The sequence below is a fragment of the Leuciscus leuciscus genome (genome assembly GCF_965113295.1).
Source record: "Leuciscus leuciscus genome assembly, chromosome: 11".
NCBI lineage: Eukaryota > Metazoa > Chordata > Actinopteri > Cypriniformes > Leuciscidae > Leuciscus > Leuciscus leuciscus.
In genome coordinates, this window is record NC_138735.1 from 26,388,429 (window position 1) to 26,416,161 (window position 27,733).

A 27,733-nucleotide genomic window follows, 5' to 3' on the forward strand; every position below is an offset into this window, starting at 1 on the left:
CAAATGAGCAGCATCAGATCACACTGCACTGGGTACTGTATCCCAGAATGCAATGTACTCAGCATGAAACGGATGTTGCGATTGCTCTTTTTTTTCCCTATTGTGACGTATATCTGAGTGAAACGCCTTCTGAAATGAGAAAAAATTTAGGGTGGGCTTGATTTCGTCCTTCAGGACGAAGGTTGGGCGTTGCTAACAAAATGGATGCAGAAATGATACAGAGCCCGATAGCTCCGCCCTCGCGCTTTATGTGCTTTTATACAAAACTGGATCATTTTTATTTACAAAGCATTTTTTTAAGACGATATCTAGACACAGATTGTTGAATTAAAAATTAAATGTTATTTTAGTATTATTTATATAATATTATGATATTTTAAATTAGCTTTTATTTTTATATTTTCCATTTTTATATTTCTATTTAGCTTTCATTTCTATTTATTTTTAGTTTTGTAATTTTACCACTTCAACTTATTTTATTTCAGTTATTTGCCAAGGTAACATTTTTGTTGATGTTTTTCATCTAATATTTTTTTTTTAATGAACAAAAACTATTTTTAATAGTTTTGGTTTTAGCACACTTAACACTGGGTCACGTGACAAATGTTATAAGTCATGTGACAATGTAGCATACTGTTAAATTGTAGGCAAAAAACTTTTTTAAATTGTATTTAGTGTATTCTGCAAAGTATATTTAGTATAAAGGATACTAGCATTTTAGTCTGATCACGTGGTGCGTTCAAGTCCTCCTGGGAAATTCGTATTTATGAGTTGGGATGTCATGTTTATGACGTTATGACTTTAGCTTTATTTCGTCGGAGAAAGATGGCGGTGTACCTTAATTAACTAACACAAAAATACAGCAATGTTTTTAAACTCTACTTCTAGAAAAGCCTCCCAACTCGTAAACTTGAAGCTTAAAGAAAATCCAGACTTTGTTGTAGCATTCATGTGCATTCAACTCATATATACGATCTTTCCGACATGACTTGAACGCAATAACATTTCTTTTATTTCTTCACTTTTTTTTAATTATGGTGATGGTTCAGTATGTTTATGCACACCTCAAGATAGTCAAAGTTGCAGGAAGGGTGAGTCTCCACATCAAAACTAGAGAAGAACAGAGAGATGGAACTGTTCTGAGGGGCCTGCAGTATGATGTTGCATTCAAGATTATGAGGATATATGTCAGGCCAGCCTGGGCTCTTAAGATAACCGTATTCCTGCTCATAAACCCTGCTGCAACCTGCAGAAAGATCACATACAGACGTATGACAATATAATCACACCAAAAAGACTAAAAACCCTTTTCGAATGGTAGCGGAAAACTCACCTGCCACCTGATAGGTAAGACTGAATCCATTGCCAGTCATGAAGGCGTCTGATCTGAAGGTGATGTGCATGGTGCGGCCGTAACTGTAGAAATCTGGCACATGTGAGTCTACGCCACAGAACTTATGAGACTGTCCATAATCTCCCTGAGAGATTAAACAAATATGGTTTTAAATGATTTTAAACATACAGTAGGAATACAACATAAAAGTGAAGGCAGCAAACTTCAATAAAGCAGTTAGCCACTTAAGGATACATGATAAGTAAACGAAACCAACAGTTAAAAAGTTAAAATTACAAATTTTTTTTACTAAAATTCACATGGAAACTAAAAATACTAATTCAAAACATTAATAAAACTACAGCAAAACTAAAATAACCCTGCATTGTGACTTGTGAAGAGATTCTAAATTGCTTTAGTTAGCTAGTAGGACTATTTTAGGAGTGATTGGGTTTTACCACAGGGAAGTCCTTAAACTCCAGGAAGTTGCTGGTGCAGCTCTGGCTGGACTCCAGGTGAAACTGTTGAACAGACACTTTCACCACCTCCTGAGAAGGAGCATCCAGCACCCAGCGGCAAGAGCTGAACGGTGGGTAGGCACTGGGATAAAACGGGGATGTGATGGTCTGAGACGATGCTGTGGCATTGAATGCTCCTCCACAAATACCTAAAACAGTGAAAAAGCACTTTAGCATGACTGATTCAACATCAAATGACATCCGACGACTAAGCCATTGGGACAAAAAGTCCAATCTTACTGTCCACTCTGCTGTAGGTGGCATTAAAGCCGCGGCGTGAAACGGAGCCGTCCGTGATGAAGTGCACGGTCAGGAAGTTACTGGACGAGACGAAGGGGGCAGGAACTTCATTTCCACAGAACGTGCCAATCAATGGATAATTAGCACTGTCACCATCATAAATCTATAAATAGGAATAAATATTTAGTGTATTGCAAATGACGCTGTAATTAAAATGTTATATTATATGTTATACAGTTATTACCGTGACATAATCATATCTGCAGAGTGTTCCAGTGGGGCCCTCAAGCTCAAAGGTGGTGAATGTGAGGTTAATGCTTTTATTGATCTCGACAGCAATGATCCACATACAGTCCATTCGTGGCTCGTACTGCCCATTAAAGTCAATATCAGGAGAACCAAACATTCCAGAGGGGGAAGACAGGTAGCCACCACAACCCTGCTGAGGACCTGGAGAAAACGAGGGATGAGGAGATGGAAAGACACAGTGAGAGAGAGATTTAAAACAACTTAAAGATGTGCTTTCAAGAAACCCCCTGCAAGAGGCAGTAGAGTCCAGAAAACGGACAAAATTAGAGTTTTTGTCTTTGTTTGTTAGCTTTGAATTCATCTATATGCTAATGTACTCTTAAATGTTGGACAGATGAACTACTAGTAGATGTATTTAAAATGTACAGGCTGTCTCTTCCAGGAAAGCAGACTTAAATCATTTTAAAGAGCAATATTGTTCTCAGTGAGTACACATGTTTGTCCAAATCAAAAAATCTTTGAATGAGAATGTCCCTCCACATAATAGATATATCGGTATATATACTGTATTTGTTTGTGTGTGCATTTCTATATATATATATATATATATATATATATATATACACATACACATACATACATATACACACATGTATGTGTATATACACATCCATATATAGATGCATTTAGAAAAACTAAAATATTATAATAAGGTATACAAATGTTTATTATATAAATTATTTATATAATATAATTCATAATTGATATAATTTATTTACATCAAAGTAAAGTTAATATTAAGATAATATGCTAAATAAATAAATGTAAAATAATTTTTTTTTTATGAATGAATGAATGAATGAAATGTATTTAACAGTTAATTCATCCTGAAATTCAAACCAGCCATAAATACTACCTTCTTTAGCACATAAATTGTAGGACACAACAAAAGAATTGGGAGTACTTTATTGGCTAAGGCTCTTTGACAGCACTGGCCGATAAAGACTTATGTCTTGTTTTCTGTCGTGGTGAGGGGACAGATTTTTGTGGTCTGAATGAGTTGTCTTGTTCACAAAGAACAACAGTAGTGGTTGTAGGACGGGGCGGTTCACTCACACACCCCTAGACGAGCTACAAAAGTGTTTACAACTCAGTTCCTAAAGAGCCTGGTCATCCTGAAGTGAATGGATCATCAGAAGATTTAAAGCAAAAAGCTGTTACAAAGAACAGTGTTTATGACCCCTGAACACTTTGTTCAGTCCTCAATGAGATCTTTGTCTTTGTGATTCACTATGAAATCATTCCCTCATTCATTCTATTCCAAAATGAGAACCATAAAGGAACAAGCTCAAAGTACCACACATCTTAGTATGTGAGTAACATGTCAGATACTGTCTTTTGAATCAGATAATAATGAGACAGTAGCTCAGTTCCAAATCCTGGTGATCTGCCTACTCTACCTAGACAGCATTTTAAGGAATCTTTGTCGGACTGGGATGTAAAATGCTCTATTTTTATGCATATATATATATATAAAAAAAAAAATATTGTAATATCACAAAATACTGATTTTTATTTTATACAACCTCTGAGGAAAGTAATAAAAAAAAAGAAATTATGCTCTCACAATGTGAAAAACGTGCCCTTTACGTGGAGAGTGGTGTGTGGAGTTGCCATGTAGAGTGTTTAGTCACTTATGAGGTTTTATTTCAGTTAGGATGTTGCCTATGTAACAGATAGCAAGGCAGCTCACTACGTCTTGGAATAAAGCAAATAAATACATACATACAGACGTGATTTCTTTACAGAGAAGATAAACATTACCTAAAGTCTCACTGTAGGTTGCTCTCCAACCCTCCGCCACAACTGATGAATCTGTAACAAACTCGAGAAACAGCTGATTGGATGAGGACCTGAGGTTGGGCGGCAGCTCACGTCCACAAAACCTCCCCATTAGTGGGGCCAGAGTGCTCCCTCCATCGTACACCGCCACATAGTCAAAGCGACAGCTCGAGGAGGCTTCTAGACTGAAAGAGTTGAACCTATAGGACAGGGACAAATACATACAGTAGATGATCACTATGGAAATGCTGCAGAACAATCTAGTTTCTCAGAAAGTGATACCGATAATGGGAGAGGGGGTTTTCCCTGATAGAAAGCCTCTAGGGGACAGATTATAAGTAAAGGGGCTTCCTGTCTGGCATCAATACAACATCTCAGTGGGGAAAGAATGCCCTTTGTGCATCTCACTGCACAAAGGGAAAGACAGAAGATCAATACCAGAATGCTTTTCTTTCTGAGCATCTGTCTCTCTGGTGGAACATAGCTGGCATGATGGATGCCTAGCAGGATTTAAAAAAATATATATTTGGGAGCAGAGAAGTGAGCAGACCACAGAGGTATATTAATATTGAGATATAATTGAGAGATATAATATTGAAAAAAATTAAAAATTCTGGTCTTAATTAAGACTTAGTTAAGACTTGCCACAAGAAATGAAATAAGCTCACAGAGCCTTGATCATGAAAAATCTTGGTTTATCTATAACAGGTATTCAGGACATTTTTCCATGACCATTTTCCACCCTCTTTCTCATCCTTAGAAAGAGGTGCATTTATTGCTGCTGTACCTTTGAGAAATAAAGCAGGACGTGCTACACATAGCCCGGAGCAACGCAAGAATTGACAGACTTTTCTTCATTTAACACACAGTTTTTTTGTTCTGAAACTTATTATGTTTTCATAGTCGGCATTATTAACAGGAAGTAGTTCAAACTCACTTGAGATCGATGACACGGTTGTCACGGACATAAATGTGGTATGTGCAGTTGATATTGTGATGGTAGTCGGTGATAGAATGAGATGGACTGCTGATTGTCCCTGCAGTACCATTAAACACACCACCACATGCTGTTGAAAACACATAAATACACATATTGATATATGTACCATATACACAGGAATCATACAAACCAACATTTGGGGCTGAAATTTGTAAGAAAAGCCCTACTGTATATTAAGTAAAATGCCTTTTTCATGTGTTGGAGGAGGTGGACAACTGTTTCCTTTGAGGAATATGGGCTGTCTTCCTATAAAGCACCAAGTCAAAGAGCACTTGACTGTGCATTTCTATTGTGCACCATTTATAGTGAATGAGTTTGTTTGTGGAAGTAACAGTGGGATCTGCAATGGAATTCTTTTGCATATTTGCATATTCTCCCAAATCCCTGCATATTGTTTGAAAAGTGCAGCGTCCTCTCATTCCAGTCATTCCAGCGTCCACTCATTCAACATTTCTGGGCTCAGTGAATCAGATCTGCATTACTGCCGTGATAAACAATTCAAACTTAATCTAGCACCTACATCCAAGCCACACCCACACCACCCACACCTCCAACTAAGCCACACCCACATCAGCAGAGTTACATTCAAACTACACTTAAACACACCTACACCACAACCATTCAAAAATGAATTCTTACTATTGATAGTATAGTATATAGACTAGAGAACCAAAAAGTATTGCATTAAATGTACAGCTTATTTCAAGGTTGAAGCTTACGTATGGTTCTGTATTCAGCCAGGAAGCCATTGTCATTGATTACAAAATCAGAGTAGAAGTTGATGAGCATTGGTCCAAATGTGGTGAAGACACCTGGGATAGTATTTCCACAAAGAGTAGCCAATGGAGTGCCACTGGTGGTCTTGCCTTTGTAGATCTTCACACCATCGTAAGTACATGTGGAGTGTGCTAGAGGAGATGGAAAGGCATGATTGTTCAGCTTATGAAACTACTGTTTTCTTTAAGTTATTGTTAGATCCCTTATGATAAGATGTATAACACAATTTGTGTCTTTTGAAGATGTGCATACCCTCTAACTGGAAAGTTTTAAAAGTGAGCACAATCACGGTCTGATCTCCAGCATCGATGATGTAATTACAATTGGAGCCTGAAGGGTAGTGGTCTGGGTAATTCGGAGAAACTACACGACCAGTTGGGGCTGTGAAATTGGCCCCACAACCTAAAAGATGATGTGAAGTAGATACATTACATTACTTGAATTTTGGACAGGGGAAGAAAAACTGTAAAGAACAAACCAAGCATATGATACACACTAATGTAGAATGCAGCAGAGAAGCCTTTGCCAGGTGTTTCTGAGGACTGGAAACGAGCCGTAATAACATTTCGGGGTGCAATGACTACAGCAGGGGCTGTAGTACCACAACCAGTGGCCAAGAGATTCTCATCATTCTGTATGTTGTCAGACCACATCTGTCAGATAAACATAGGCAGAATACAAAAAATAAATAAACCACCAGATCCAAATGGCTCTTATGAAATACATCATCAGAGAAGATTTCTTATTAAAAGGTCATCTTGTTACCTTGATATAACTGTTTTGACACTGTCCACTTGAGTCTGGGATCTGGAAGTCACTGGCAAAACCCATTTCCAGATGGTTTCCATCATGGGCGATGATGGTCCAGGAACATTCAATATTGGCTGGGAAATTCTGAGGATAATTGGGAGATTTGATGGTGCCTGCATCAGCATGGATGGTTCCTCCACATCCTGAAGAAGAGAAAGAAATTTCAGGATAAAATGTACCACGTCTACAGAAAGTACACACGGGATATCTTTTTGTACTGTATACCTGATGAGTCTGTTGACCAGGTGGCAGTAAATCCTCCCTTGGACACTGTATGATCAGCAAGGAACACTACAACTAATTTGTTGGAGCCTGATTGGATAGTTCCTGGAGAGTTGTGGCCACAGTATTGACCAATAATGGGGGATCCTGAAGAGGCTCCATTGAAGATTGTTACTGAGTCCCAGGTGCACTGGCTATGCTCCTCCACTTCAAAGTATGTAAAAGTGAGCTAGACAAGAATATATGGAAATTATGTTATATGAATGAGGAATTCCTGTGTTAGGGTTTAAAGAAAACAGTACAAAAAAAAACAGACCCAAGAAGCAATCGTGACTCACAATGATAGTGTGGCCCACCGGAGCCTCGAGAAGCCAAGTACAGCGGCTCGGGCTGGGGTAGTTGTTGGGATATCCAGGGCTAGAGATGACACCTCCCTCTCCACTTTGTGACCCTCCACATTCTGAGAAAAGTCAAAGTCAGCTGAGCTTATGCAGAATTTTAAAGAGTCGAGATCCACCTGTTTAAGTGCCACTGATTGATGGATGATACCTGAAAAGTAATACGTGGCTTTGAAGCCCAGATCACCCACAGCTTCATCCGACAGGAAGTTAACCCAGAGTTCAGGGGTGGACACTACTATGGGGACTGTAGGAGGTGACTGACCACATAAACGAGCCAAAAGCTCTCCATTTTCACCTCCTGCATTAGAGGAATAGACAAAACATGGGATACATGTTTGCTTATCAGCAGCAGCTTACAGAGTCAAACTACTGTAAATGGTACATTGGACATTGTATAGAGTGTTGTGTCTCTCTTTGTGTATTTGGAAAATCTTACCCAATCTGAACTCCAAGTAGTCCCACTCACAGGTTTGATGATGCTCTAGATGGAGCTCGTCTATAATAACCACAATGGAGGAATTCATATGATGCGGGTTCTGGATCAACCATTCACAGTTCAGGTTGTTGCTGTAGTTTCCATTGCCAAAGTCAGGTGAGGTGAAGTTTCCAGGCTCACTGAGTATCCCACCACACACTACCAAAAGGGCAAATATACACCAATCAAATCAGGTCCCCAAAACAAACAAACAAAAACAAAAAATCAGTTCCTCTCGCTCACCTGCTGCCTCCTCTGAGGAGTAATCTGCTGTGAATCCACCATTTGATACAGATGAATCAGTGCTGAAAATTACAGTCATAGTATTCCCAGAAGATTTCAGCTGGGTACCAGCTGGGACTGTACCACATAAACGACCCAAATGTGGGGCACTGGGTGTCAGACCATTTAGGACCTATCAACCCAAGAGTCAAAACAGCGTGTTACAGCACTGAAATTAACAATATTCAGAGAAAGCAATATATGGTATGAATGACTAATTAAAAAAAATGTGCATAAACTCCACTGTGCCATTTTGCTTGATCCAACTTTGGCACCTCTAAAACATACACATTGCCTCACCTCCACAAAGTCAAACAAACAGGTCCCATGGTCCTCCAGCCTCAGGTCATTGATTGTAAGAGTGACCCTACGACCTTGAGGAACAGTGATTCTCCAGCGGCAAATTCGGCTGTGGGGGTACAGATTGGGGTAGTTGGGAGATGATATGGTCCCAAATGGTGCGTTCAGATCCCCTCCACACTCTACAAGAGGAACAATGTCACCAGTTACCAATGGAACTGCTCCATAACCAACAGCATAACTTTGTAAGTAATCATCTTTTATCCAAAACAACTTATTTAACATTTTTGTAAGCACAATTCCTCTGGTGCAACATGAGGGTTAAGTGTCTAGCTCAGGGTCACGTTTTTTTCATAGATTTCACCTTCTAAGGATTGAACCAGCAACATTCCGGTAACCAGTCCTGATCTTCAACCACTAAACTATATGACCCTAAGCAGACACTGTAAGGATTTAAACACACTTGCCTTCAACACTGGCTTCAAACGATAAACTAAACCCAGCAGCATTCCCACTGCCATCACTGACAAACTTTACATAGGCAAAACTGTCTCCAGTATCCAGGGGAGATGGAAGGCTGTTTCCACAGTGTTTCCCCAACAGGCGACCTGGTGAAAAGAAAAAGTTAGATTACTACCCTCATAAAAAAAATAACATTAAAAAAAACCTCAACTCTCATTTGTGTAAGGAGAACCCAAACCTGAAGCATTGTATTCACGTATTTCCACATAGTCATTGTTACAATTGGAGGAGCTCTGCAGGTCAAGGGCAGTGTAGGTAAGGCTCAGGTAGTGTCCAGTGGGACCTTCCAGGTACCATTCACAGTTAGAATTGTCTGGATAATTTGAGTCCGGATAACCGGGGCTTCTGATGACACCACTCTGACCGAAGTAGGTACCTCCACATGTAGCTAAGAAGAGAAAGAATACTCTTTGAGTGATTGAAACACTGAGATCAGAAAAATTGTTGGAATGTTATGGGGATTCAGAATGGATTACCAATGGAGTACTTGGCTTTGAAACCGACATGTGTGACGCTGCCATCAGTTCGGAATCGTATATACATGGTAGTGCCAGATGAATGCTGTGTAGATGGGCGGGTGTTGCCACAAAGTCTGCCCATCAAAGCAGCGTCTGATGTGGGACCATCACGGACCTCAATGTAGTCATACAAACATCTAGGAGAGAAGATTGTATTTAATTAAAATGGTTAGATGGTTAAATGTACCAAACATTTAATTGTTCAAAACATATGGAACATACCCTGTATGAGACTCAATGTAGAAATTATCCTCAAAGTCGAGTTGTACAGCCTCCCCATTGGGAACAGTGATTATCCACACACAGTCGATATTTGTGGGGTAGTTTGATGGATAGTTAGGAGACGTGATGTATCCTGGTGGATCTCCATCAGTAAGCACAAGGTGACCACCACAAGCTGGAAAAAAACATCAGGATTTACTCTTATTATTTTCATAATTTCCATTCATTATCAAATTAATCTAAAATAATTGGTATATTAGCTAAAGTATTTACCTGAACTGTGGGCCTCGAATATCAATTTAAAGCCATTCCCCTCATTGGAAGCATCAGAAACAAAGTGGGCATACAGGCCATTATCTGTGGTCTGAAATGTGGATGGAGCACTGGACCCACAGAGACGCCCTGATAGAGTCGGTGAGTTGCCATCAGGTCCATTCCGTAACTAATACAAAATAATCAAACTATTTAAAACTTGGCCCTTTAAACACAAAAAGGATTCTTTGTATAATGTACTGATTCTGTTTGGAAAAGTGCCCAGATTACACCTTCTCCTATAGTCACTCACCTCCAAGTAGTCACCTGTGCTGCACTGATTACCATAACCCTGTATTTGGAAGGGACTTTGGAAAGTTACGGATACTCTAAACCCTGGGGTGACCATTATTTGCCAGTTGCAATTCAGGTTGGGCTTGTAGTTCTGTGGATACTGAGGAGAACTTAGAACTCCTCTGTCTGTATGGAGGAAACCACCACAACCTGACGGAGAAGGCAAGAGAGAAATAGCTCAATGTACAACAAAATGTATTATGCCCATCCAACATATTTTGATTTTGTTAATGGACTTGCTGCTCACCTCTGGAAAAGGATGCATTGAAACCCCTGCCATTAATGCTTCCATCAGAGCTGAATCGCAGGAACATGGCATCACCAGTAGAATGCAAAGAGCCAGGCAGTTGTCGCCCACAAACCCTTGCAATCAGTGGAGACAAGCTGGTGTCACCTTAGGAGAAAAACATACTTTTGATTCAGTATTTAAAGTCAGTTTCAAGTTGAGATTTATGTTGAAGTGACTTCATTTGACAAAAGCATTACCATCTCTGATGACCAGACTGTCATGGAGACATGAAACCTCATCTTCCACATCCAGAAAGAGCAGATTAAACTCAACGATAGAGCTGGGAGACCGGATTACCCATGAACACTCAAGGTTTTGCTGATACAGCTCGGGCCAACCAGGAGAGAATAAGAACTTGGGAGTGTCTCCAGTCATCAATGTTCCTCCACATGCTCCTGAAAAGACAAAAATAGTGGCCAATTGTAAATTGAGATCATACAGTAAGGTTTTTACTAAATTTGAGCAAGATCTGAGAGGAAGAATCCTTGGGGAACTAGCCTGGTTCTATAGTCGGCAAGGGACCAGAGCCCTGAACGGCCATCCACTCGATGAGGAAGCCTTTCCCTCCAATCATAGTATCCGATTTAAACTCAAGCGTTATAGTGCTGCCTGAACTTCTTACTGGGTGGGGCAGAGTCAGACCGCAGAACTCACCCAGAAGTAAAGCACTGGTGCTCGGACCATCATATATCTAGGGAAAGGAAAACATCCACTTCCACTTAATCTACATCATATACCTACATACACTTATTTTCTATTAAACCATTATAGTATTTAATGACTATATTTTAGATAAGAGTGCAGACCTTGAGCTTGTCATAATAGCAATTGAACAAGTCCTCGATGTCGATGTCCAGGAAGTGTATCTCTACGTGAGAATCGGAATTCACAGTGATGGTCCAGCGGTAATCTGCGTTGTTTGGGTAGGTGCGTGGGTAAAGAGGGGAGGCTATCTGTCCTGAACTGCCCGTGATCTCATTCCCATACACTGAGAAAGCAGAAAAAGAGTAAAGATATTCATTGAGAACCATGCCAGATTTTCTAACTTCAGAAGATTTTAACCAGCAAGACTTCCATGGTTTTTTGCTCAACAGAATGACTATTTAGCTCCAACAAACCAGCATTAATCAACTTAACCCCCTGTATCAGCATGAAATTCAGGATAGTGTTAGCTGGTCTTTTCAGTAGGGTCCACATCAATCACCCTGACTTACAGTGAGAGAATACTGCTCTGAATCCAGATCCGCTGACTGAGGAGTCAGAGATAAACTTAATCCAAAGAATGTGGCCCGTTATAGAGGTGTAGTTGGAAGGAAGGGAGTCACCACAGAAACGATCAACCAGAGTGCCATTGGAGTGTCCTTCACGAATCTCCAGGTAGTCATTACTGCAATCTGAACTTTGTTGTAGCTGAAACATTCTGCATCACAAAAAGTACAGAGTTGTTTGTTTTGATGAATCCATTACATTTGTGAGATCCATGTAACATCCTGATCTGCTTACATGAAGGATAGTTGTAGACGATTCCCAGGGGAACTGGTGATGGTCCACACACACTCCACATTAGGTGGGTATACATCAGGATAGTTTGGACTGTTAAAAGCACCTGACTCCATATACAGATGTCCACCACAGCCTGGAAAAACAGGTAACAGATTAGTGTTAAATTGGAGCCTAAGTTTGGAGAAAAATTAATATGTATTTTGAACTAAATACTGAAATCTAACCTGAGGTTGAGGCCATGTAGGTTGCTCTAAAACCTTTCCTTCCTACTGAAGCATCTGAGACGAAGTTTACCACAAGGGCATTGCTGAATGAAGTGACTGGGTGTGGCAACTCATTCCCACAGTAACGACCTGGAAAAAAGTTACTTGTTACCACTAACTATTATTGCATCAGTACTATTTGAAGCATTTAAACATGTGCGTGTCCCTAACCAAGCACAATGCAATAAAGTGTCAAGCAATAAAAGCCATTTCTTTCATAAAAAGTCTCATTTATAATATCTAATTTGTGTGATAATCCCCTAAAAGTATGTCACTGATGGTTCCTTGATGAACAGATGTAGTCTTTACCGACAGATGGGGCTTGATAATTGTCTCCATCCAGGATCTCCACACTATCATGAGAGCAGTTACTGTACACCATTTCTACCTCGAAGTCAGTGAAGGAGAGAGTCACGTGGTTGACTGAAGGAAATATAGGATGGTAGATGAAGTTTGACAAATTAAAGTTAGGTACACAAGGTTTGGGCTTTGACTTTGAGAGCATGGATAACTTACATGGCTCCTGTGCCCGTATGATCCAACTACAGTTCTGATTAGGTGGGTAAGAGTATGGATAGCGAGGAGATGCAATCTCCCCTCCCACATCATCAGCTATTATATTGGATCCACATGCTAGAAATCATAAGAGTAATCAATTAAGCTTAACAATGAAACAAAACCATGACAAAATCTCTTGGGCTCATGAACGAAGATGGGACTCACCTTCTGAGAACTGGGCACTGAAGCCTTTGCGGTTCTGACTGTGATCTGACCTGAAGCGAACATAGATGACGTTTGTTGAGGATGTAATGGGAGGAGGCCTGGATACTCCACAGACTTTAGCCAGGAGTGGAGATGACTCATGCGGACCATCATGGATCTAGAGAGATGAACATGATTTTCTGTGATACACTGGTCTGTAACATCAAGAAATCACAAATGTTGGGCATGAAATGGATCACACGCCGACAGAGAGGTCCGTTACTCACAACCACGTAGTCAAAAGCACATGAGCTCTGATTTTCTATATCCAGATCAGTGAAGTTGAAGAAGACCCGATGCCCTACATCCACTGTGATGACCCAGGAGCAGTCCACATTGTCAGGATAGTGGCTGGGATACTGCGGAGAGTGGATCTCTCCACTTGGGGCTGTGACAATCCCTCCACATCCTGCATTTTCAAAGGGAAGATTTTAAGAAGTTCATTAGCAGGAAACTCAAATAATATAATTGCATAGTATTCAACTACAGATACAAGAATTCTGTAACAGACAGATAACTAACCTCCTGGGACCTCTACCCAGGTTGCGTTGAAGCCTTTGCCACTCACGACTGCATCAGATGTGAATCGGACGGTGATCGCATTACCTGTACTGGCCACCTGTAGGGGGTTATTGGGAGGGCGTGTGGTGCAAAGCTGGGCCAATCGTGGTGCGGAGATGTCAGGCCCTCCATACACCTGAACAAAGGTCAAAGGTGAGGGGATACTTACAGACTGGTCATTTACAAGACAAAGGTCATTTAAAAAAAATGCCAGTGCATTAGATAGCAAAATACCAAACCAAATGGGTTCAAAAATCAAATGATAGTAGAGCTTTCCTTAGACCCTTTTATCAAACTTGACTGTTCTTTGATTGGTTTCACCAACTAGTCCCAAAGTTGTTTGTAATTCAGTTATTATTTGGCTATGGACATTTTCCACTTACTTTCTAACTACCAGAAAGTGTCAAAATATCAAATTGGATCAAAGTTTTGAACAGTGTCATATATCAATTGTTTTATATTGTGAAATGTTTGCATGACAATTGCTTTCTACCCTTTCCTTTTAAAACAGTCATACTTAGATTTCCAACTGCTGCTTAAATGTTAAAATATTGATGAAAACTGCATTTGCAGACACCGTCAAAAAGTTTGTGATGACCAGTGATGTAATGAACTATAGGCCACTAAGAATCACTGCCTAAAACAGTGTCTGGTTTTTAACAGGCATCTGTGTGGCACAGAAAGTGTGTGTGATGTGTGTGTTTGTGCGTGTGCGTGTGTGTGTGTGTGTGTGTGTGTGTGCATGTGAGACTGTCCCTAAGCCCTCTTTCTAAGCTCTGATTTCCAGTTAATTTCTGCCCTGTTGGCTCTATTCAGTGCTACAGTGGAGGTCAGCATTCCACAGGTCTACGCTACAAAACATACACTATACCCACACCGCCCAGCAGATGCCAACGGGGCATGAGCAGGCACACACCCACATAAACACACAGGGGACATAATAACCTAATACGCATTACCTAATATTTAAAGATAATAATATTTCAGAAAGTAAATTACAAATATTTTTTTAAATACTTTAATACTTAAAATACTACTTACAGGGCAGTATATACAGTGCACTGTCAATTGCTTTTTTATGCAGCATCTATCTAGAAGCACAGCAGTATCTTACACTACACTGAATTTTAGATTCTTGATATTGATTTCAGTTTTTCATCAAACTGGAAACTAAAGTTAGCCGAGTGTACTGCATTGTGGGATGCAGTATATCATAAAGTGCCCTCAGTGTAAATGTGATTGCATACTAGGAATTTTTTATTTTTGCATATACCTCCAGCTTGTCATAATTGCAGTCAGGATGATACTCCACGTCAAACTCAAGGATGGTGACGGAGATGCTACTACCAGGGCTGGTATGGATGTGCCAGATGCATTCACGGTTTGCTGGGTATTTGTCAGGATAGCCTGGGCTGTTGAAGGCACCAGCAGGCCCGAAGAGTTCTCCACCACAACCTGCAGGGGGTGACAGTGAGGTACTTTGACTTTTTCTTTCCCTGTTTTTGATCAGGGATACACATTAAAGTTCAATGTTTGCAAAACAGAACATGCAACACAATCTTTTGTATAAATTGCAATCTCAATAGAAGGCAACCAACGAGCAAATATGGCACTAAAATTATTTTTTTGTTGTTTTTTTAAACTTGCATCATGGTTATAATCACACTACCCTGTTATTTCCATCTGACATCACTACAGTATATTTTCTAAGTGAAGTCTGGCAGTGTCTGCACAACTTTGCAACTTTTTTATTTTCAAGACACTCTGTAAATGTGGTCTGAGATGCTGAAGACAGAGGACAGACAGTTGCATTACAGTGTCCAGACAGGAAAAATGTCTCACATCAAGCTTATCAGAGGAAATATGAAACCATATTGACCCTCACCGCAAGCAAAGCAGTGGCAACAAGACTAAAATGCGGTCAGTGTAATGTGATATTCACCGAAGATCGGTCAGAACGGTTTCATTCTCTCCACCCCCCACTGTCTTAATCAATCAGATAAATCTCAACAGCGTCCACATGTCTGTGAGAGGACAAAGGAAGGGTGGAGCTACTTTTTACATTTTCAAAATGGATCAATTGGCTTGTGGGCCATTAAATACTTTGATGAATTGAGGAATTTCCACAGCACTGGCATGATTTATCCATCAAATTACTTTCTCTTATATGATAGGGATGTCTTTCGTATCCGTTTTTACTCTCCGTTTGTCATTTTTCTCTCCCTCAGGAAGGTTTTTACAGCTGCAGAACAGTGCTGTGCACATTACAGTGTTCATTCTCTACACATTGTGTCCATGGAAACCAAGATCATTTCCTTCCAAATAATGACATCATCACAGACAGGGGTGCATAAATGATTAAAAAGTTCCATATGATTTCTCTTTCTCACTCTGATCCTGCTCTGGCAGCAAAAATAACAGTCCACACCCTTCAGCAATGTGACTCGAAGTCTCACAAGTACAAAGACAGAGAAACATACATGGCTGCACACAAATATACATCTCAGAAATGTATGTTTTGGTCATTCTTTCGTGATATATGATTAGGATATGGATTAAATGAAAGGTTTGAGATTAAATTAAATGTATTCTTATTGTGAATGATTGATTTGTGTTAGCTTTAAGTGTGACATAGCCAGAGCTAAACAGGGTCGTCTCCCAAGACATCCGCCCTCTCTAGAGAAGCTTGTAGCCTGGTTTTCCACACTGTCATTCTGGAAAAGATTTTTACAGGATATAAACTAATACATGTGCCCACTACAAAACCCACTCCAAATCCTGAAATTCTACAGCATCAGCAGTGGCCACACTTAATCTTTCCTTTCTTTCTTTGCTGGATTCATTCATCACTGGCAATCAGCTCTTTCCCTGCTGGCCAATCAGAGTGAAGCCTATCTGAGTGATGTCACTGGTTTGCCCATTAGGACTGGTATTTTTCCTTACAGATTCAGTGTCATCATTACTCAAGAGACTACAGGTCGCTGACCCCTGGCTGCCCAACAGTGACTCCGCATATGTTATTTCCTTCTTTTGTGAGAACCGCATCTGCCTTTCCACTGTCATACACGCCTAGATTTTTCACACAATGCTTTGAGGCTGGCACAGGTAATGAATGTGGTACTTTTTATGAATCTAGAAATGGCACAAATCCCATGAAAGTTAAGCACTATTTTGTACTCTATTCAAAAAAAGTGCCCAATCAGCTTTGTATTGGATCTCACCATTCTGGTACCAGTCCATTTGGAAGCCTCTGTATGAAACTGACATGTCGGACCGGAACACAATGTGAAGGCTGGAACTGGTGGTGGTATTGGCTGGAGGAGGTGTGTTCCCACAGAATGCACCAATCAGAGGAGACTGTTCGTTTGGACCATCATATAGCTAGACAGGAACAGGAATAGAGATTATTTATACAATAATATCTTTACAGTAAAAGCCCGTTAATTGCCCATATATATATACAAACACACACACACATATATATATATATACTGTATATATTGTGTGTGTATGTGAATGACACATTATTTTTGTGATCTGGCTAATTTTGGAATTTATATTTGGAAATAACACACATATATATTTAGTAGTGACCTTTCACAGGAAATACAACCAATAACTAACCATCAGTAATTCAGACCATCTGTTCTACTGCCTTCGCAACAAGTGTGCTGAGCTATTGTTGGCTTGCACACAAAATTTCACATTCCATAAAGTCGCCATCATCACATTTCAAAATATCCACACAACTGTCTATGTATTTACCCACAGGATAAAAGCCCATCTATGGAATGAGGTTTTATGAAAACAGAGTGTAGGCTCTGAGCTCAGAAAATAACTCCATCTCAACAAAAGGCCCCATGATGTCATCACTGTTTGGATTGCCATGGTGACGAGTGAACCAAGAGGAACTCAAAGGCCCATTGTACACTTGCAAAGGCTCTGCCAGTAAATCAGTGTAGTGTAATTGAATGGCAAACTGTCTAGCATGAATTAGACTACTTGACCCCATTCGCAGAGAAATAATAAGATAATACAAGCTTGAAAAGACATGTATACTATCCTTGAGTCAGAAAAACAAACTCAGTCTCTCCAAAGAGATCTCTTAAAGTCCCCAATTTAAGACAATTCTCTTTTTTTTTATGGAATATTGCAGTCGCTAATGATGGCAAATGATGATTCAATCAATTCTCAATGTACAAAATCCCATCTTACATTCCTTCTTGTTCGGACGTACGTCACAATAGTGAAGAAAGGTTTCATGTCGACTTTAAGGACAACAAGAACCAGCATTTACACCAAGTCACATATTTCAAAGCAAAACAAGATTGTTTTTTTTTTTTTTTTTTTTTGCCTTTTGCAAGATTGATTCTATCCATCAGGAATGGATTGGATCATGAGTAGTGAGCGTTTCATATCAAAATAGAGCTGGACCAAAGGCCGAAGGTCAAATTCACGATCGAAAGCATCTCAACACATCCTTTTCTCTTTCAAATCTATCATTTTAGACAAAACGATGCCTAAATAACTATTTGGTTATTGGTATTGGTCCTTCAGAGGGAGAGGAAGTTATTAATTTATTTTGATGATAGATTACAAAGATAAACTTTTTTTTTTAATTAAAAATAACATAGAATAACATGCTAGCATGCCATGTAGAGTAACAAAGTCTATTAAGAAAGTCAGTAAAGTCCATTTTGATAACAAGTTGACTTTAAGTATCAATGTTGAGTGCCTGTATATTTTAAGATGTGGCCTAACCATGAACTGTGTTTTTAGGCTTGATAAAGCATGTGCTGACCTTCACATAGTCATAGGAACATCCGAAGCTTTGTTCCACCTCAAAGGCTATAAAAGTGTAGTTGATGGTGTTGCCCATGGAGGCCTGGATGGTCCAGCTGCAGTTGGCACGAGATGGGTAGTTATTGGGGAAGTTCACACTCTCAATCATTCCCCGGCTCCGATTGGCAATCAGCACACCATGGCAAACTACAGGAGAAAAGCCAGTCCTCATTTTAATAATATCATATTAATAATATGAGATGGGATGGGAAGAATAATATCGAGAACTTGGAGAATATTTTAAACACCAATAAGTGCGGTTTTAAGGCAGGAATACATTAAAACTAGTGGCATCTTGCCATAAGGGCTAGAGCTTGATTTGACCCTGCAGTAAAGTTTTAGAGTCTGGGAAACACAGTGGCATGTGACCACTGACAGCCTAAGAAAAGGCAAACGACTAAGAGAATGCACAAAACAAGATAAATAGCGCTGTGCTGAGCTCTAAACTGTGACATTTCACCTCCACAAACATAATTAAAAAAAGACAAAAAAACAGAGATCCCAAAAAAGTCAGTGTCCTCTGGATGAACTTAACCGCCAAGTACAAACACAGGAGCATTGAAGTGCATTATTCATGGATTTAAAACCAAAACCGCAGCACTGCAGTAATCTTTAATTATTCATTTACAAAAAAGTACCATGTTATTCCTAAGTTTTTGGGAATGCACCATAGTAATACCAAGGTATTCGAAGTATAATTAAAAAAAACATGGAATCCATTGCAAAAATGATATTCTCATTCAGTATGTTTGTCTTGTTTACCATCAAATCTACCCAGACCTTAATATGTTGCCCTGTTAGTAGATGATCAACAAGATTCGCTTCACCTGTGACTAGTTATAATAAAGTTTTCATAAAGTTTTGGCTCATTAGTGTTTGTCCCAAAGTATAAATACATTTAAAAAATCCACTGATAACATCTCTTTACCACTTCTTTTGTAAGAGTTTTGTAAGAGACTTTTGCAACAAAGTCAGGCCTTTGCTTGGGTTTTCTGGGCTTATGGGCCCAGGTGTTCGGGTGTCACTCACTGGTTTGGTAGTTAGCCAGAAATCCTCCTGCGTGGACGATGCTGTCTGTACGTAGTTTCACATACATGTTCTCTCTGGAGGAATTGATGGGAGGTGGAATCTGATTTCCACACAGCTTGGCAAGCTGAACAGCATTGGTGCTTTCACCATCATACACCTGGTAAAACATACACATCAGGGACGGATTTAAACTTATCTTGTATAGAGAACTCTACAACTGTGTAGTAAATTGTCTAATTCATTGTTCTCTAACCGCCAAGTAGTCGTAGAAGCAGTCGATAGAGTTCTCCAGGTGAAAGTCTCCAAAGCTGAGCACGACCCTGCTTCCAGCACTGGTTTTGATGTGCCAGTAGCATTCAGCGTTGGCGTGATAGGGCAGGGGGTAGTTTGGGGAGGTGAAACCTCCGACACTTGTGGTCAATGTCCCACCACAACCTATGACAGAGATGGCATAATGTAGTCCACTGACCATCTGGTGCATATTACACATAAAACTGGAACGCAAACCTTATGTTCCAATCAAATTGCTATGCGATTTCTGGGTTTTGAATCAGTCAAAATTGTGTGTACCAGGTAAGCAGGTTGATATGAGGAAGAAATATATGCTTTTTTTACTTCAAGACTATCATTACTTATACTTTTGGAACAGTGTTGTTATTGTTATGTTTACACGACAGCGTATTATGAAATATTCTAAATGACAAAAAAAGCCAAATAGAAATATAAAAAAACATAAAAATAACAAAAGCACATAACAAAAATACTAAAACTATTAAAAATCGTTTTCTTTATTGAAATAAAATTAAAATAGTAGATTAAAAACTTTAAACAAAATGTCTTGGCACTAACTGAAAATAAGTTAAAGTACTAAAATTACAAGAAATATTGCATTATAAATATTGTAATATATTCAATATTATAAATTATTAAAAATAAATAATGACCTGTCTGTGTGCCATCCCAGTGGGCTTTAAACCCCCTATAGGTGAGCGTATGGTCGGATCGGAATTTTAGCCACAGCCTGTTGCTATGGGATACTATTATGGGTGGACCATTAGTTCCACAATAATGACCAATCAGGGGGGATGTTTCATAGCCTCCATCTCTGTAAAAGAAAGAAAAGTGTTTTAAAACCATAAAGGGACCAAATCATTGACCCAAGACACTGGATGAGTCCCTCACCTGATCTCTAAATAGTCAAAACCGCAGGAACTGAATCCCTCCAGCTCGAAGTCAGTGATGTTAAGCATGATCTGCATGTTGACTTCCACTATGATTCTATAGACACACTCCCGACTGGTGGGGTAATTGTCAGGGTAGTTGGGTGAGCTGAACTCCCCGGTGGGTGACCTAAACACCTCACTGCAATCTGCATGGGCAAAAATATAGATTTAATAACAATAAAGTTAAATATTTTACATATGTAGCATATAATACAACAATAAAATCTTAAATATATGTAACACCGTGGTCCTGTGAGGCACGACATTTAGGCTATGTTCACACTGTCAGTCAAAATCGGATTATTTTGCAACGACAGAGACTTGTTTCTGCAGTGACTTTCAGCATATATTCCTATACCTAAGTACATGGAGCGAGAAAGTGACATAAAACCATGCAAAATCCAATCAGATTGGTCAGACTGAAACGGATTTCCAGAAACGCAATTTGAATAGGATTTCAAACCACAAAACAGATTTGTAAAAATGGCATTTCATGTGATTCACACTAAATATGATCATGTGCCATTCACACTAAATATGATCGGATACCAATCGCATATGCACAAAAATCTGATTTGGACTGATAGTCTGAATGAGGCTTTAGTCTCTACATGCAGCAGAATCACAATAAAGCTCACTTGACTTGACTTAAAAATGGCCATCTAAACCCAAGCTTCCCAATGAGACCATTTTCAAATTGGATTTTCATATCCAGTTACTGCAATAAAATTATACCTGTGCTCGCATCGATGGAGACATAGTCTGCAGAAAAGCCTTCCGCAGACAGACTGGAGTCAGAGACCAGCAGGACGGTCATCAGACTATCAGTGCTGGTTAGAGATGGAGGAACTGACCGCCCACAGAACCTGAGCACAAAATACCCAACATTTTACAGCATATTCATTTACACATCTTTAATTAAGTGTCCTGAAACGTCAAGCTTTTTGGATTCTGACCTGCCTAGAAGAGTGCCAGTCAGCGCTGTGCCATTATCATAGACATCCACGTAGTCATATGCGCAGTTAGTGTGATACTCCAGGTTGAAGGTTGTGAATGACAGACGGATGAGGTTGCCGGGCGGAACGGAGATGTACCAGGTACAATTGGCTCCATGAGGGTAGTCCGTGGGATGACCCGGGCTGGTGAATGAACCCGTCGGTTGAGTGAGAGTCTCTCCACAACCTGTAAAAATGATCAATTAATTTCGAAATGGTTCCCATAAAAATTTTTTATGGGAATCAAACCCACAACCTTTCGGTTTCCTGTTCTACTGCCAAACATAAGCATTTTGCTAATCTAACAACTAAATACAAGCACGCACAATGAGAGTCAACTTTTTAAATTAGATTGAACCACTTTTCATTATTGAATGAAATATAAGCATATTTATAATAGACATCTGCCATCTTGGATAAATTTTTTGACTTCTGGGATTGCCTCCAATCATATGCAAAGGATACATGCCAAAAAAGCATTTCAGAAGGCAGCATAATATTTCCTATACTGTAAAAAATACCATACTGTAACAATGGTACAATAAAAACCTGCTAACTGCAAGGTACATTACCATATACAGTGAAATTTTTTAAAATTGCATTATATGTAATTTTACAATAAAATACTATCAAAATGATTAATTACCATATACTTTATGGTGAAAAACAGTAAAAGGACTTCCTGCATTACCCATCACATACTTCTTTTTTTTTAAATAGTGTTGTTTCTTTTTCTTTTTGTTATTAGTAATGTACATTAAGGTGTTTTGTGTTTTTTATTGTAATCTGTGTTACCCTGATAGTCTTTTTGTGTATGACCCTGTGCACCATCTATACTGTAGAGGAATATGAATATTGTTTGAATATGTTTTATGGACAGGCCATTTACGATTAACTCTGATTCATTGTTTGGCTTTCTATTGTCCCACCTGATATATTAATATATGTCACTTAAAATATACGGTAAAGGAGTAAAATATACCGGCATCCCGTAATACAGTAAACATTGCCACCACATAGTTTATGGTGAATTTTGAGAACATGCCTGCTTAGTTTAGATAGGCTACTCATTAGGTAGTATATAAAATATATTTAAATATCTAAAAATTTATTCAAAAGAACAAAACTATTGTTTACCTTGCTCTGCGGATGCAAACTCAGCAGTGAAACCATGGTTGGAGACACTTGAATCGGTTTTGAATTGGATGAACATGGACTTCTGGGTGGACTCCAGCATGGGAGGCATGTTAATTCCACAATATCGGCCAATCAGAGGGGAGCTAGCGCTGGGACCGTCTCTCACCTGAGCGAGCAGAAAGTGAAGTTTCAGAAGAAATGCACAGTGAAATCTGTATTTTGACTGAATAGGATTAGCACAACGCTAACATTGTACCTCCACATAATCGAAGGCGCATGTGCTGCTTCCCTCGACGTCAAAGGTGAGGAAGTTGAGAGTGACCACAAAGCCCTCGGGTTGGTTAATGACCCACTCACACACTTTGTTGTGGGGGTATGGGTCAGGGTGCATGGGAGTGCGGATCTGACCGGTTCCAGAGAGCGTTCCTCCGCAAGCTAGCAAAAACAGTTCAACTCTGAGATCATGTCTATACTGGACGGGGTACATTATTTATCGTACAAATATTTAAATATTTATGACAGTTAAAGCTAAAGCAGAAGCATAATTGACTTTAACATTTCAAATCCAATTCTAGACTAGACAGGACACAGTAAGTAAGGTAAACTGCCAGGAAGTGTGTTTTCTTTGAACCGTACATAGCTCCGTCAACCGAATTGCACATATTGAGAAAAATGAAAGATAATTCTTATTATCAGCAGTGTTATGTATATGAGAGGATGCATTTAGGTCCAAAACATGCTCTGCACAAGCACGCTAATTCGGTAACACTTTATTTTACACAGTGGCCTTGTTACACATGTTACATGTAGTTACTATGTAATTACTATAAATTGTGCATAATGACATGCAACTAACTTAAACCACACCTTAATTCTAACACTATAGTACATGTATGTAGTTCATTATTACTCAGTACTTAAATGTATAATCACACTGTAAGATGGACACCATAACATTTTTATTTTAAGGTGTCGTTGTTACAGTGTAATTATACATTTAAGTACTGAGTAATATTAATTAACCACATGTACTTACTATAAGGTTTTGGTTGGATTAGGGTTTGGTTTTGGGTTAGTTGCATGTAATTATGCATAATTTATAGTAATTATTATAGTAACTACATGTAACACATGTAACAAGTGTAACCAAATTGTGTAACCGTGTAAAATTCTTTAATTACACGTCATTGCGTAACAGAATTCTTAGCGTAACGGAAGTATGCATTACATTCTCAGTGATATATTGAGTGACTCAACAATATTTTGAAGACATTAGCATACCAAAATGGTGATTTTTTTTTTTAATGTTTTGACCTTGTAATGTTTAACCAAAATGTCATAACTGGACCTTCCAGTGAAAACGACAGACTTCACTCTGGTGACGTATGCAGGATTTCTCCAAAAGTGCACTTAAACGTTCATCTACCTCCAGTTTTGAGTGCAATGTGCACATCTCAAAATCCAATCAACAACTGAATAATAGAACAACGTAAAAAAAAAATATATTTTTGGATAATCCATTAATGTACGTCACAATACGTAAGAAAAGATCTGTCACTACTTCCATTTCATTGTGACTTTAATGGCACAAACATTATAAATTTAATATGGGACTGCATGCTTGCAATGTGTTAGCAAAGCATTCATGTTTGAGTTTGCTTGCATAGAGTATGTTTCTGGCCATACTGCTTTTACTCTTTTGCTTAACATTTCATAAAAGTGACATTTGGCATTCAGTGGGCGTCATAAGTTTTACATAAAAAGGATGTTTCATTGTCTCACCAATTTCATACATGGCCCTGAAGCCAGCACGGGACACAGAGCTGTCAGACTTGAAACGGATCCAGAGTCCATTAGTGATGGACAATATTGGTGCTGGCAGGGTACTTCCACAGTACTTCCCAATGAGTGGGCCGGTTTCACCCGTCCCGTCTCGAACCTGAGAGATTTGATAGATAAGGCGACATGATAAGATCAAAATGCTACTTACTGTTCCTCTCATCCACATTAATTACACAGATCATACCTCCACAAAATCAAAAAGACAGCCACTATGATTCTCCAGGTCCATGTGGGTGAAGTTGAGCGCCACCAATTCACTGCGTGGCTGTCTGATGATATAAATGCACTGCTTATTGTGAGCATAGTTATTAGGCCAGTTGGGAGAGATGATGATGCCTTCTGTGTCTGTAAAGACGCCTCCACAGCCTGGGTCAGCTGATGGCACACAGAGTACATTGCATTACACTCAAGCAATTTGTCCCAATATTGCAAGACAGTTGTCTTTAACCATTTGAACCTAGCATTGGACCTAGGATCATGTTCCACTCTGAGTTTACAACATTTAGAATGTGACTCCTGACTTTTAATATCTTTATAACTCCAATAAACTGCTTTATGAGCATTTAAAAGGACAGTATTCTACTGATGGATCTGTTAAAATGAACCATAACTCAGTTACTGGAATTACCGCTAATGCATTACAAACATCATTACATACTGTAAGAAGTAAATGCAAACAAGAAAATAGTGTCGTAAAATTCAACTGTGGGTCCCGTTCAAAAGGTTGGGATCAATACTTTTATTCAACAAGGACACATTAAATGCACCAAAATTTCCATTTCAAATGAATGCTGTTCTTTTGAACTTTCTAATCTTCGAAGAATCCTGAAAAAAGGCATCACGTTTTCACAAAAATATTAAGCAGCACAACTGTTTTCAACATTGATAATAATAAGAAATGTTTCTTGAGCATCAAATCATCATATTAAAATGATTTCTGAAGGATCATGTGACACTGAAGACTGGAGTAATGAAGCTGAAAATTCATATATTTTGCCAGCTTTGCCAAATCCAAACTTTTAAATGTTAGCATACAGGTGTATTATCCTGCGTACAATGTCTGACAATCCCCCTGTCTTGTGTTTTGATGGAATGGACTTTACTTACATGGTGAGGTAGTGTATGTAATATGAAATCCCCGATCACTGATGCTGAAATCAGAGTGAAAGTGGATCCAGGCAGAGGGTCCCGTCGTCTGTAGAGGTGGTGGCGACGCTGTACTGCAGTATTTTCCCAGAGCTGTGTCCTCTGGAAGCAGTCCATCTCTGATCTATCAAATAAAGCAGGAAGCTGAAGAATTTTAACACATATGCACAGAAAACAGTTACATTTTCTTGTAGATCCAGGATGCAAAAAGCTTTGCATACCTCCAGGTAGTCAAAGTTACAGTTATCATGGTGCTCCAGACTGAGGGTGCCAAAAGCGAATGTGATGAGCAGACCAGGGTTCACATTCACTGTCCAATAACAGTCCCGGTTAGGTGGATAGTTACCTGGGTAACCGGGTGACTTGATGTCACCATATGTATTGGTCAACTCCCCACCGCACACTGGAGAAAAAAAAAAAGGAGTAGTGGAATGAGATCAGATTCATGCTAATGCAAATATTTCCTATTATCAGTTTGGAAATCATTTGCACCAATCAGGTGTGGTCATATTTTCCATTGTTCTGCGAATTTGTTCCAGTCATTTTAATAGAAAACCATGTGATTGGGGATTTTGCATAAAGACGAAAGATTTCCCTATGCATATTTAATAATGGGAACTAGTTGAAAAACTAGATTCACCATGTTGACTGACAGAAAGCTGCTTGGTTTGAAAGTGACTTCTGTCTGAGCTGTGCTTCATTCAATTGTTACATTACTGACTGTTGACTATTGATTGAACTGCAAAAATCTAGCAAAAAAAAATCGCACATTTTATAGGACCTATTATGTTTTTTACATTCTCAAGTCTGCAAAGTTACAAAGCACAAGTCCACTCCAAAAGGAACTACTCTTCACATCAGTGTGCACTGTTTCTGAACTCCCTGAAACGCCTTGATTGTAGACTTGAGTTATTTTCCGGAAAGAAAACAGAAACGAAATAGGGATGCGTTTCTCTAACCCTAACCCAACTATGGTCGCAAGTTCCATCAATACCAACACAACTCAAAAGAACTTGCGTCCATAGCTGGCTTTGGGAAACGCATCCTTATTTAGTTTCTATCACCCCTCCTTCCGAATAGAGCAGTGTGCTCTGATTGGTCGACTGGACCAGTGTGTTGTGATTGGTCAACCGGCTAACGATGCTTTTGGTAAACGCACACCTGAGTGTTATTTGCAGACTGGGAAGAGAAGTGCTGCAACAATGTGAAAAATGTGAAAAATAATGTTGTTGTTTTTTACTTTCAAGAATGAAAACCTATTCTACTATACCCTAAAAACAAAATCAAGACTTTGTAAAAGATACGGCCTCTTTAAGGGCATTCTTTGTTTACCTGGTGCCTGGGATTGCCAGGCGACGGTGAAGCCGCGTCCACTGACTGAATGATCAGAGCGGAACCAGAAGTACAGAGAATTATGAGAGCTGAAGAGTTCGGCTGGGGCGCCAGTGCCGCAGTATTTCCCAATCATGTAAGCGGAGGCAGTCTCGCCATCGTGGACCTGAAGGAAATCGAAGTTGCAGGAGGCGCTGTTCTCGATGTCGAAGAACGGGAAGGTAATCCGCAGAATCTGGAAAGAACAACAGAATACTGACCACAAGCACAAAACCAAGTAGCCCGGGTTTTGAAAAGGTTCACTGATAACTTTACTAACCTTGCTAGGGTCGGTTCTGATGACCCATGCACAGCTGACCTGGTGATCATAATCACCCGTTCCAGGATTGGTAGGGTAACTGAAAGTGCCAGCTGGACTTTCCAAAACTCCTCCACACTCTAATGCACATAAAAGGTCATGATGTCACCATATGAAAAAACATATATCATCAC

General features: G+C 39.4%; 1 protein-coding gene across 1 annotated transcript in view; it reads right to left on the reverse strand.

Annotated features, from left to right (window-relative positions):
* Positions 1-27,733, reverse strand: part of cubn (cubilin (intrinsic factor-cobalamin receptor)) — a 36,261-nt gene that overhangs the window by 1,820 nt on the left and 6,708 nt on the right. The window contains exons 12-63 of the mRNA XM_082183650.1: positions 27,561-27,679; positions 27,242-27,476; positions 26,131-26,312; positions 25,871-26,033; positions 24,948-25,138; positions 24,704-24,860; positions 23,178-23,356; positions 22,922-23,087; positions 21,746-21,971; positions 21,525-21,655; positions 20,749-20,935; positions 20,511-20,671; positions 19,820-20,001; positions 19,567-19,723; positions 18,497-18,684; positions 16,917-17,076; positions 14,969-15,150; positions 13,657-13,831; positions 13,362-13,543; positions 13,096-13,252; positions 12,889-13,005; positions 12,682-12,795; positions 12,334-12,462; positions 12,110-12,242; positions 11,821-12,026; positions 11,413-11,594; positions 11,105-11,297; positions 10,804-11,001; positions 10,565-10,711; positions 10,277-10,467; positions 9,985-10,153; positions 9,712-9,886; positions 9,448-9,626; positions 9,150-9,359; positions 8,917-9,057; positions 8,450-8,631; positions 8,111-8,282; positions 7,829-8,026; positions 7,541-7,690; positions 7,330-7,451; positions 6,995-7,220; positions 6,725-6,912; positions 6,456-6,612; positions 6,212-6,361; positions 5,902-6,090; positions 5,120-5,249; positions 4,165-4,382; positions 2,336-2,541; positions 2,092-2,254; positions 1,792-2,000; positions 1,334-1,478; positions 1,065-1,246 (exon numbers count right to left, since the gene is read on the reverse strand). Coding sequence (XP_082039776.1) covers positions 1,065-1,246; positions 1,334-1,478; positions 1,792-2,000; positions 2,092-2,254; positions 2,336-2,541; positions 4,165-4,382; positions 5,120-5,249; positions 5,902-6,090; positions 6,212-6,361; positions 6,456-6,612; positions 6,725-6,912; positions 6,995-7,220; positions 7,330-7,451; positions 7,541-7,690; positions 7,829-8,026; positions 8,111-8,282; positions 8,450-8,631; positions 8,917-9,057; positions 9,150-9,359; positions 9,448-9,626; positions 9,712-9,886; positions 9,985-10,153; positions 10,277-10,467; positions 10,565-10,711; positions 10,804-11,001; positions 11,105-11,297; positions 11,413-11,594; positions 11,821-12,026; positions 12,110-12,242; positions 12,334-12,462; positions 12,682-12,795; positions 12,889-13,005; positions 13,096-13,252; positions 13,362-13,543; positions 13,657-13,831; positions 14,969-15,150; positions 16,917-17,076; positions 18,497-18,684; positions 19,567-19,723; positions 19,820-20,001; positions 20,511-20,671; positions 20,749-20,935; positions 21,525-21,655; positions 21,746-21,971; positions 22,922-23,087; positions 23,178-23,356; positions 24,704-24,860; positions 24,948-25,138; positions 25,871-26,033; positions 26,131-26,312; positions 27,242-27,476; positions 27,561-27,679 — 8,951 coding nt within the window. The remainder of the gene's footprint in view (positions 1-1,064; positions 1,247-1,333; positions 1,479-1,791; positions 2,001-2,091; positions 2,255-2,335; positions 2,542-4,164; positions 4,383-5,119; positions 5,250-5,901; positions 6,091-6,211; positions 6,362-6,455; positions 6,613-6,724; positions 6,913-6,994; positions 7,221-7,329; positions 7,452-7,540; positions 7,691-7,828; positions 8,027-8,110; positions 8,283-8,449; positions 8,632-8,916; positions 9,058-9,149; positions 9,360-9,447; positions 9,627-9,711; positions 9,887-9,984; positions 10,154-10,276; positions 10,468-10,564; positions 10,712-10,803; positions 11,002-11,104; positions 11,298-11,412; positions 11,595-11,820; positions 12,027-12,109; positions 12,243-12,333; positions 12,463-12,681; positions 12,796-12,888; positions 13,006-13,095; positions 13,253-13,361; positions 13,544-13,656; positions 13,832-14,968; positions 15,151-16,916; positions 17,077-18,496; positions 18,685-19,566; positions 19,724-19,819; positions 20,002-20,510; positions 20,672-20,748; positions 20,936-21,524; positions 21,656-21,745; positions 21,972-22,921; positions 23,088-23,177; positions 23,357-24,703; positions 24,861-24,947; positions 25,139-25,870; positions 26,034-26,130; positions 26,313-27,241; positions 27,477-27,560; positions 27,680-27,733) is intronic.